The 12,127-nt window shown below is 35.4% G+C and overlaps 1 protein-coding gene across 1 annotated transcript in view; it reads left to right on the top strand.

The window, feature by feature from the left end:
- The window catches only part of MED13L (mediator complex subunit 13L), a 288,476-nt gene that overhangs the window by 156,205 nt on the left and 120,144 nt on the right, over positions 1–12,127 (top strand). Inside the window, 1 exon segment of the mRNA XM_034638836.1 lies at positions 4,604–4,687. Within this exon segment, the coding sequence (XP_034494727.1) occupies positions 4,604–4,687 (84 nt within the window).

Genomic DNA, 12,127 nt, shown 5'->3' with positions numbered 1-12,127 from the left:
ATGTTGAGTGTCAACTATGATTTTAGTGTGGAGTGAGAGCTGGTGGGGTATAAAAAAAAAGTGAAATACGTAGCTTTTATTTTTCCTCCCAGCATCGAGTGTCTCTCACTAGCCGGGAACATATACACACAAGAAAATTCAAATAATAGTGTGAGGCTGCCCATGATTAGTGGTTGCAAACATGAAGAATAGCACTATTATGTTGTGAATAGGAAAACATGCCTTAGTGTATAGCATTCATTTGTCAGATATTTATTGAGCACCTACTAGTACAGAGCAGAACATAAAGCGTATTACATAATAGGCATTTAAATATTTGTTGAATATTGCCAGTAAATAAGATAGGTACTGTGTCTGCCCCCAGATTTCTCATAGTTTCTTGGAGAAAAAAAAAAAAAAGAGCCATAGAAATGAATCATTACAACTTGGTGATAAAAGTGCTGATTTGTAGATATTAGAGTGCTGTGCTGGCTGATCTGGGACAAGAAAGATGAACAGAATTAAATGAGAGGAGGATGGGGTAAAGTGGGATAAGAGAGGGATTCCAGGCCAAAGCAGGGTTAGTAGTATCTGTGGTAGTATTTTATATGGAAGTTCTGACTCTGGGATCTGCTTCAGAGCGTTCACCAACCCTGTGGAATTTATATGCATGTTTTGCTCTTCCATGCATTTTTCAGGAGAAATAGTCTATAATAACTTTTAAAAATTACTATTTTTTAAGACTTCATTTATTAGAGAGAGAGAGTGTGTGAGAGAGAGCATGCACGCTTGTGCTCACAAATGGGGAGGGGCAGGGAGAGGGAGAAGCAGGCTCCCTACCCAGCTGGGAGCCCCATGCCTGGCTCCAGTCCAGGACCCTGGGATCATGACCGGAGCTGAAGGCAGCCATTTAACTGACTGAGCCACCCAAGTGGCCATTTTTAAAAAAAATTATTACTATTTTAAGATTTTATTTACTTGACAGAAGTCTATAATAACTTTCATTAGATTTACTTATACTGTAGAATCATGACTCAAAAATGATTGAGAACCAAGGGCTTAGTCCTTCAGTATACATCTGCTCTTGAGCCAGCATAATCCCAGGTGCCAGTCAGGTTATAGAAGTGTCTTTCTCAGCAAAGACACACCCCTTCTCTCTTATTTCCTCCCATAACCTGAAGTATAAAACACCAGATGGAAGTACTTTCCATATTAGTCTTGGAGCATCCATGTATCTCTCTCTCTGTTTCTCTCTCTCTCTCTCTCTCTGTGTGTGTGTGTGTGTGTGAGAGAGAGAGAGAGAGAAAGAGAGAGAGAAATTGAGTGAAGTTTGTTTTTTTCATTAAGTATAGTTGAGACTAGGGAGATTAAAGAGTGTAAAAATTGATACTGATAGTTGCTGAGTTCTTTTTACCTATTTCTTGAGTGAAAAGAAACTTCATCCTCATACTCACCCATCTAACTGAGAAACTAATTCTCTCTTGGTTTGGGGGTCAGGGCCACAGTGCTCAGTGACCTCACTAATTTTGTCCCAGCCTTCTCTGAGGAACTTGATAACTTTGCTAACTCTCTGCCAGATCAGTGCTGAACATGACATTTGAGATTGTTCCCTCTGGAGATAAACCAGTTGCAAATCCAGTACTTAAAAGAGTAAAAATACTGCAGTTGACCCTTGAACAACGTGGTTTGAACTCTTCAGGTCCACCTACACCTGTTTTTTTTTGGGGGGGGGGTAAATAAAGTACTATAAATGTATTTCCTCTTCCTTATGATTTTCTTAATAATGTTTTCATTTGTCTAGCTTGCTTTATTGTTAGAATATGGTATATAACACAAAACACAGAATATGTGTTAATCTATTTATGTTATTGGTAAGGCTTCTGGTCAACTGTAGGCTATTAGTACTTAAATTTTTGGGGAATCAAAGTTACACGTGGATTTTCAACTGCATGGGGGTTGGAGCCCCTAACCCTTGCATTGTTGAAGAATCAGCTTTATGTCACCTGTGGCAATTTTGTGTTCTGATGTTTCTGTTTCATTGTATCGAAAATCACTGATCACATAGAAACTGATTAGCAATTGAAAATCACGGAGTTATTTATGACTATCATTTGGAACCAGATAGTTTCAGGTTCAAGGTTCAGTAGTTTCCATGGCTGTTTTGTGTTATTAGTGACGATAACCTTTTTTAACATTGCCTGATGAAGTAGGATTTGTAGTGGGAATTCCGGGAGATTTGTTAGCACAGAGAGTCAGAGTGAGACTCTCAGGATTTTCATTAGCTTTTTGCCTTTTGCCTTTGTACTTGAGTGGTCTTGGCTATGTGCTGCTCCTTTACCCCCAACCCCTTGTTTGTTTGAAGTCAACAAATAGAGTTCATGGCTTTTATTTCATAGAAGGGCAAGGGTTTTAAAACAAACGTTACACTTCGTCTTCTTTAGTCAGAGATATTTTATCTGTTTTTCTTTTATATTATTACTATCTAAAGCCTTGTTTTTTCCTGTGCATAAACCATAAATTCATGTTGTTTTTTATGTTATTCTTTTGAATTCTGACCTTCAAGACATATATGAGAGTATGAATACTTTATTTAAAGTGGTACTTATTAAGTGAGGATATGTGTCAGTAGAAGACCATGTTTAGTTTTTATGTGATTTTGTATAAGAACACCTTCAACTTAATAACAGCTCTTAGAGAATAAAAAACATTAAATAGGCTCATCAATTATAGGATGTATCTGGACTTTGAAAATGAGGAAGGAATTGCAAAATGTGACAGCATGAGAATCAGTGTATGGTAATAGTTAAATGTTCTGGGCTTGTGATCAGATACAGATCTGGGCTTACTCCCCACTCTGCTGTCAGTTAGTTGTGTGACTTTCTGTAGGTGACATTCTCACTGTGCCTTAGCTTCTTCATGTATACAAATTGGCATGTAACATCTGTCTCATAGTAGACTTTACAATAATTAAATGCTATACTGCACTTGGTCATAAATGTGGTGGTGGTAGTAGTGATTCTAGTGGTCGTTATTGGTAGTAGTATTGGAGGAAGTAATCTGTTACCAAACACTAGAGTTTTTCAGTGGACCTGTCTTTCCATCCATCCGTCCATCCTGCCTGCCTACCTGCCTGCCTGATGAATACAGTTAAGTCTCTGAGCTAGGGTATAAACTGTGGAGATACTTTTTCAATTTTGCTTCTTGAGTACTTCCACCTAATTGGGTATTCCACATTTCCTATTCTAACTTTAACAGAGTCAACATGGTCTTTAACTGTAAAAGCAAGTTAATTTATAATCTTAGTAAGACAGATTGGGTTGCTTTAAAAAATCATTTTCTACATTGTGAACAAGGAAAATTGTTGTAGAAATTCTATTTCAAAATAAAAGCAGTTGAAGCCAGTGATTTTTTGGTGCAGCAGTGCTCCAGATTGGCTCTGCCCACAGGGATTTACATTGTGGCCAGCAGAAACTATTGTCATTTACTAACCCATCTAACCTGTAATGAGTTGGGTGAAGGCTTGAATTGCTTCCGTCCTCCTTGATGGTATGGAAATTACAGAGGCAAAAGCCACTGCAGAATTGCCTGAATATTGAATAAAGAATTGCTGTATAGCTCTTTTACTGGTGGATAGAAGAATTACATCCAACTTTCTGACAGGTTTTCTTACAAAATATGTGTCATTTCATTGAATAATGTTAAGGATTACTGTATTTCATCAATTTCAAAATGTACATTTTCTCCTACATTTTTATATTTTAAAAATCAGGGATACTCCTTAAAATGATGGCATCTTGGAATTGGCCAGATGGCAGTTATGATATAGCTGTCATCTGCCTGCACACAAGTGAACTTGGTCATAGCTGTCTATATTGTTGTCACTTCAGTTGAATTGTGTGCATTTTTGGTATTATATGAGTTGAGTTCAATTGCCATTTAACATGTCTTTGAAAAGATTACCCTATAATTTGACATCGAAACAGAATGTACATAATACAGCATGGAAGAGAAGTGAGGCACAACTTAGATACGAGGGAAGCCGGTAATCTCTGTTAAAGAAATGGCTGCAGTTCCTTGTTTCCTGCAAAGCCATAGCCATGTGTTTCACCACATCTATAAAAGAAAATACCTAAGTAGAAGAGGCTTACAGTGTTTCTGTTTCTGAAGTCTCTGCAACAGCATTGCATGTCACATGCCAAGCCAGAAAGTCAGCATTACGACTTGCAAAATGAGCATCAGTGGCTAGGAAGAATACCTCTGAGGTGCTCTTAAGGAATGCTGATGGTATCCCCAACATTCTTGATGACCCAAGAATTGAAATAATGCAGAAGTGTGCTTGGATTTTAAGTAATTCAGAAGTTGAAGACATTTCAGGAATACATCCACCAATTGTGCATAATTTTTTCCTTGTGCAAGAATAATGCATAATAAAAATTTACACCCAAAGTCAGAAAGTTCTTTCAGCATTTTATAACGTAAGAATTTAAAGTGATAAAACATTTTGACAGTTTAATTAGTGATGTTTTTATTTTCAATAGCATATCTCATCTGTGATTATTTGATTAAATGACTTGCTAATTTGTTATTGAAACTATAAATATAATTCTTGGTGTAATTATTATAGGTGCCTAATGGATAAGAACTTCGTTAGGATTGGGAAGTGGTTTGTCCGACCCTATGAAAAGGATGAAAAACCAGTCAACAAAAGGTGAGTCTTACGCTTTTAGTTTTCGTTCCTTTTGCTTGACCACAACTGTGTTTTGGGAAGAGGTGGGTGGGGGAAGCAGCTTATTTATTTATTTTCTAATAATCTTAGTAATTTAGATGTATTGAAATAGATTGCTGGATCACAATTTGTTAAATATTTTATTATTAAATTTTTGTGGAATATTGGAAATTGGATTAGAAAGATTATCAGTAACCCATGTCTAAGCCCCTTCTTCCCACACTATTTAGAATTAAAATATTCTGTTTTGTTATTTTCATTGTCCCTTTTTTTATCCTTTTTCCTTGAAGTGTTAGTTACATGGAGTAACTTTAAAAATAGTCAACTGAATTCAGATGGTGATAATTTTTATAGAATTGATTGATGCCCCTTAAAAGTCAGTGAATACTTCTTTGAGAATTCTCAAACTAGGACTGTGAATTACTTTTCTAAACAATCCTAAAGTTTTAGCCATCATTTATTGTATGCATGGCTTTAAAGGCAGTCCTTTATACTAAGCGAGCATGGAATTTTAGATCAGTCAAACCAGGATCAAACACCAGAGCCTTCAAAGCCAAATATTTACTCCACTTACCTCTGAACACAGCATATACTTAATTGGAGTCATAAGTTGATGGGTGATTATTTCATTTCTGAAGAGGAGTGCACACAATCTCAATTCTATTTTATTGTGTGTGAACTTGCCCCAAGCTGAGGATTCCAGCTTCTGGCTGCAGATAAGAGCTCTTGGAGCTTTACATGGTAGCTGTAAGGTTAGATCTTTTTAGGTAGTTTGCCACAATTTTGGCTGGCAGCTCCTGCCTCTTTTGAAACCTTTACTTTCTTAACTTTCTTGTTCCTACCGGTGATTTAATTAGCATTAGCAGCCTTCTCTCCAATCTGTATGTCTTAAAGCTTTGATGAAGTGGTTGTGGAATCTCATTAACCAAGCCTAATTTATGAAAATCGGGTTTTCCTTTTTCAAATCAGATAAATTAGAGGCTGGGTTTTTGTTGTTGTTGTTGTTTTGCCAAATCACCATGAACTTCTTTAAAATATTTCCCTTTTTTAGTACATTCCAAATACTTTAGGATTTACGAAAAAATATATTTAAATAGGAAATAGGTATTTTGTATAACAGAGTTTGCCTGAAAAGGATAATAAAACTTTTAAAGAGTACTGGTGTGTATGGGTGTGTAAAAGTTTGATTTTGTTTACATATGCTTTGATGGAGAGGAATTTTTTCCCTTTATTTATATTGATTTGGTCTGACTAATGCATTTGTTCCATGGACGTAATTAATCTTAGTGTTTCCTTAAATTTACAGAAGATGTAGATTTTTTGTAACTGGTTTGGGGTTCAGGTGGGCTGACCTGGTGTTTCAGGTTTGAGCTTTTATGTTGATAAGTGAATGGTTATATATGGAGTTGCTTTCGCACCATGATCTTTCCCATTCATTCCTGTGCGCCTCTCCATGTTTGGTGTATGTTCTTATGCTGGTCACTGATGGTGAACTATCAGAGCCAGTCCTAAAACTTTTGAATAGTAGGTATAGGTATTTGTATGATGATTTCACAGCAATTTGGGGATGAAGGGGAAATTTGGAAATAACATAGGGATTGAAAGAGTAGCACTTAGTATTTTAGTAGTAAAAACCAATGTTTGAAGTCAAATATAGTTACCAAATCTATTTTATATAATGTCTATATATCTTTGCAATGGGATTTACATCCCAGTAGTCTTCCTAACTTTAGCAAACCAGATGTAAATAATACTTGTAGTATATTTAGATATTTGATTTGTAACTGGGAGGCTTTTGATTTCTGAACATTGTAATTGAATTATTTCATTGTTTTTAGATTTTATACTCATGGTTGAATGTAGAGCTTCATCTTATTGTAGTGTAGAAATGTTAATGATCTTGAAAAAATCATTATAGGAGGTATTGTTAACAGTTGGCAAATTTTTAAACCAAACATTCAATTTAAAAGTTGGCATTAGCTGGGGCGCCTGAGTAGCTCAGATAGTTAAGCGTCTGCCTTTGGCTCAGGTGATGATCTCCTGGTCCCGAGATGGGATGGAGCCCTGCATTGGCGCGTTGGGCTCCATGCTCACTGTTCCCCCCTCCCCCATCCCATACATGCTCTCTCTCTTTCAAATGAATAAATAAAATCTTTTTTAAAAAGTTGGTATTTGCTGTAATAAAACATTGTTAGGTATAGTGCTTTTTCCCCACTTTTATTCTCTGAATGGAAAATAGAGCCTCTTGTTGGATGCTGAAACAGGATCTTAGTGGTCAAATCATTTTGGATAGACAGAGTGATGCTGACGAGGACATTTGGATTTAGAAGATTGGGGATCGCATCTCATGCCTCTCTTTAGAAGTTATATAAGCTTTTGGACAAGTTGTTTAGTTTTTGTGAGCTGAACTTTGTTTTTGGCTGTAATTGAGTTGATGATAGTAATTACTACCTTAAAGGGTTATTGTGAAGATTAAATGAGGTAATTTATGTGGCTAGTTTATACTTAAGTTGCAAAAAAGCAAAAGTGCTAAAAAAATTTTATGTACAAATTTGTATTTTTAGGTATGCTCTTATTTGATGCCATTAGATACAAATAAGAGAAATATACTTTAAAGAGTAGAGTTCTAAGTATAAAATTAAGTAGGTCTAGCATATAGATACTTTTGTTCAATAGAATAAAAATATGATTTAACAAAGTGTATTTTATGTAGGTAAAATAATTCTAATAGTGTTGACAAATTAATATATTGATGAATAGTTTCACCTAGTGGATTAACAGCGTGTGATTTCCTGAGCTGTAATTTCTCTCTGTATTGATAGCAAAACTAAATCGTTTGTTGATGGGCTGTAAAAGGGTTCTTCATGTTTGATATGATATCATGGTCAGGGTAATTTTAGAAAAATTATTATATGTCATATATATAAAAATTTGAATAGGCAGGTCCAAGAAGATAAAAGAAATTTATTCATATTGTCTTTTTCTTTATAGTAACACATCTTTTGTTACTCATATCCTTAGGAATTTAATAAGTAGGAAAACTGTGACTTTCTCCTAAAGAATCGTCACAACTAACATCAAACATACAAAGTTTCTGGGTTTCTAAAGTCTGTTGAACTTGAAAAAAACTTTTCCTTCCAGGATATGCTTAAAGACAAACTAGTGAAGGGGCACCTTGGTGCCTCAGTTGGTTAAGCATCTGCCTTTGGCTCAGTCCTGATTTCAGGGTCCTGGGGTCAAGCCCAGAGTTGGGCTCCCTGCTCCGTGGGGAGTCTGCTTCTCCCTTTCCCTCTGTCCCTACTCCCCCTCTTGTGTTCTCTCTCTCTCTCAAATAAATAAAATCTTAAAAAAAAAAAAACAGTGAGAAATGTATTCCTTTAAAATAATTTAGAAATTATTCATGGAGATTCTTTCTGTCTAGTCTGGTGTCAGCCCGTATTTGATTACTGCAGAATTTGAAGTTTATACATTTTATTTTTTGAATGCTAATCTTAGTAAAATAATTGATCGCTCCCAGTAACAGATCAGACATTTGATTTTTTTCTGGTATTAGGTGTACAGTAGTTGAATTAACACAAATATATACTTGCTAGTGCATTTTCTGAATTGCTCAGCTGTTTCTTCCTCATGGACAAAACTACCTGCTCTTGGATGGTACTACAAATAGCCTTATATACTTTTAAATATTCTAATTACTTTTGTATGTGCTGCTGGAAGATATGCATGTATGGGAGCTCATACACAATTGGGAGTATATAATTTTGACTGCTTTTGTGTTGTTTTATCTGGGTGTTTTTTCTACTTTTTAAGCCAGAGATTACTTCTTTAATTTCTTTATGTTTTCACACTATATATTCAAGAAATGCCCTTACCTTTTGGTTTTAATAGCAAAAAAAAAAAAAAATGAATTTTTTATAACAAGATGAAGTACTTTGTTGTAGGAGAATATTTAAAAGCACTTTAAAGCTTCCCTGCCTTCTCTTTCCTCACCACTACCTTCCCTGCCTCCCATTTTACTTCTCAGGCATCTTCCTGTCCTCCTCTTTCCTGTACTTTTCTTATGATGGCCCAGTTATCAATGTTTCCATCCAGAGGTGCATAGATGAAAAGGCAGGGAAAAGGAATCCCTCATCTAGAGTATAAGAGACATGTGAACAAGTGCTTGCATTGTGAAAGGTAAAGGGAATCTCTTCTTAGTGTCCAGAAAAATAATGATCATTGGTGATTATTTTTTTCAGTTTTTATCACTAATTTACTTTTTACAGGTGGTGCCTTTTGCCATGTGTCTGGTAATGAGGCTGGCTGATGGGAAATCCATAAAAGAATATTAATGGAAAAATATGGGCTTATCTAATCACACATAGTTTCACAGCCTTTTTTTTTTTAATCTGTAAAGCATGTAGTCATTGTAGTCATTTTGGTTTATCTGATAAGATATAGCAGAAGATACTGTGTATTTTGTCACTTGAATATATTTGAGAACTGTGTGCAAAGTGAGAAGAGGGATGTGGGTAGAGTCTTGAGGTTCATTGGCATTTGCAGGTGGGTAGAGAAAGAGGAATACATAAGGAGACTAAGAAAGGTAAATGAGAAATGAGAGCCAGGAGGGTTGGTGTCACCAAAACCATGGATTGTTAAAGTTTCATGATTCTCTGTGTCTGTCACACAGGCCCTGTAAAATACATATTGAAAGGATGGATAGCCTCGGCACTTACGTAGTCAGGGTGACGATGTACTTTGAGCAGTTTCAGTGGAGTTGTGAATTTGAGGTTACAGTAGTTTGAGTTATAAATGGGGGTTGAAATGAAGATACTGAATTATAGGGTTCTTTCTATATTTGTTACAACTAGCTGCAAAGGGAAAAACTGCTGCATCTGGGAAGGGAGGAGAGAAGCATTTAAGAAGAGCCCATGATTGATGTTGCTGTTCACAGCTTTTCTTGATAGGCCTAGTACAATCTTGGGAGCAGGGTTGCTGTATGCTGAAGGTCGGACAGTAGCTCTTAGCCTTGCCTATCTTAGGTAGTTATGCTGTGCATTTTTTTTTTTTAATTGGTGTACCATGTTTGATTTGTCCCTGATATCTTTGGAGTTTTTCTGAGAAATGGAGCAGTAATACAGCATCAACTTATTAAAATACGTTTTAAGCCTTTAAAAAAAAAAAAAAAAGAAGAGCCTATGATAAAACTCAGTGATAACTGTCTGTGGTTTTAAAAAGTGTCTTTCATGTACCATGCACTCTGTTTTGTTCACAAACATTGCATAGAGAAGGATGTTAAATTGAGAGAGCAGTTCAACCAGAGGTGATGGTGGTTAACTATATGCTGTCCAGGTAGCTCTTTTACTTTGTTTTTCTTTCTTTCCTTTTTCCTTAATAACCAAAACAGAATTACCACCATTTAAAAATTTTTTTTTGTTCTATTAGTACTCTAAAGGAGAATACAGTCAAAACCTACATCCTCAGCAGTAATAATTGACTTTCGTAGTTTAAAATAAAATGTGTTTCAATATATACTGCCTGCTTCCAAGAAGGCTTTTAAACACCTTACAGTAAAATATATACTTTGTTTTTTAATGTACTAGGGAGTTTGGATGAATATCGTTGCTGTAATTCCCTTTTTCATTCCTGCTAGTGGATTGAAACTAAGCTGGAAACAAAGCTCTCCGTGTTCACTAGACCATCCATCCAGAGATATGGATGATCTTCCATTAACTATTTGACCTTGTGGGACTTACTTTTAGCAGGGTTATTTCCAAAAGGTCTTTCAGTTTTCAGATTCTCTGATTTTAGGGGAACTGTAGAATCCAGGCATGCCCCGAATTAGTCAGTTTGCCTGCCTGCCTATGTATCTATCTTTCCTTCTTTCTTTCCCTGTATGTGTGTGTGTGTGCATGTGCATGTATGTGTGTGTATGTATATATGCATATATACACGTCTTTCCTTCTTCCTTTCTTTACCACCGGGAGCATATTGTTTTGGATGTGTTTGGTTTTGTTGTAAGAAGAAAGTGACTCCTCTATTTACCAATCCAAGGGATTTGATTTTGGCTGGGGCGGGGGTGCGGTTAGGTGGGTTGGGGGGGTGGTTAATTTCAGCAATGCTCTTTGTAATCAGATTAGGAAGAGAGGAGAGGACATTTTAAGTACCAAGGGGGAGTTAATTTGAGCTGTTGTTTTAGTTTTATAACATAGCTGACCACCTATTTTACCTTTGTTTAAGATGTCCTGGTTAAATGCCACTTCCTTTCTTAGGAAAAAAAGTCAACTAAGGGTCAGGACATGAATGAATGGAGGTTCAAATGATTAACCTTTTGGCAGCATAAAGGAAGTGTGTTCAATTTGCTCCTACCTCTGGCCTCGTTTAGGATGTTGTTTTTAGTAAGTTTCTCTCTTCATACAAACTTTGGTGAATCTAAGCACTATAGAAGTGTATTGTGGTTTTCCAAATACCTAATTCTTATAGATTAATGAAAGTGATTGTTCTGGAAATAAGATGAATTTTATTTTTTTTTAAGTTTTTTTTTTTAAGTTTTTATTTGTTAGAGAGAAAGAGAGGGAGGAAGTGCAAGCAGGGAGAGCAGCATAAACTACATTTTAAATTGAATGCTTATGTATCTCCTGCTTTGTAAAATAGCTTAATTTAAGCTACTTTGCTGGTGTCTTAGAGTTTAGAAAAGTATAAAATATATGTGCCTGGAAGGTCATTTCTACTCATCATTTCTCATAGCTTATCAATAGCATGTGGGAAATTTTTATGGCAAGTTATAAACAAACATGTCTATGGGAGATGACTGCTCCTGCTTTTATTATATTAACTATGTTTTTAAAAAATGTACACATCTATATGTTTGTGTTTTTATTTATAAAATGACTTTGTAGGCTGCCCATAAAGGAGATGGGGGGACATTTCTTAATTGTAAGTTGGAAAAATCAGCCACACTAAGTATAAATTAGTTCTCCAGAATGGCTCAAAAATAGAAGAATCCTGATAACTATTTATAATTTCTTGTTGTATATACCATATATCTCTGGTACCTAGGTTATTTTAAAAGATATTAACCATTGTTTTTCTAATATCAGATTTAAATTATTTAGAAGATCTCATGCTTTACACCTCCATTTAGTTTTTAATATAATTATAGTCAAGATTTAGTGAAAATCATTGTAACATAGGCACAAGACAGATTTTGAAAGAAGCTCTAAAAGTAAAAATAATTGGTGAATGTATATTTTATTTTTGATATGTAATTTTCAGTTCTACAATTTCCACTGGATCTCTTCTCTTCCACTTATCAGCTGAGATTTCCTATTTTGTTAATTCACTATGAGCACATTTTCCTTTATGTCTGTAAGCAAAATTAAAATAATTACTATAAAATCTTGGGTACTAAATACAATATCTGGATTATATCCATTGGTTATC

The sequence above is a fragment of the Ailuropoda melanoleuca genome, chromosome 12 (genome assembly GCF_002007445.2).
Source record: "Ailuropoda melanoleuca isolate Jingjing chromosome 12, ASM200744v2, whole genome shotgun sequence".
NCBI lineage: Eukaryota > Metazoa > Chordata > Mammalia > Carnivora > Ursidae > Ailuropoda > Ailuropoda melanoleuca.
The sequence above is the reverse complement of the archived record's forward strand: the minus strand, read 5'-3'. Positions and strand labels throughout refer to the sequence as shown.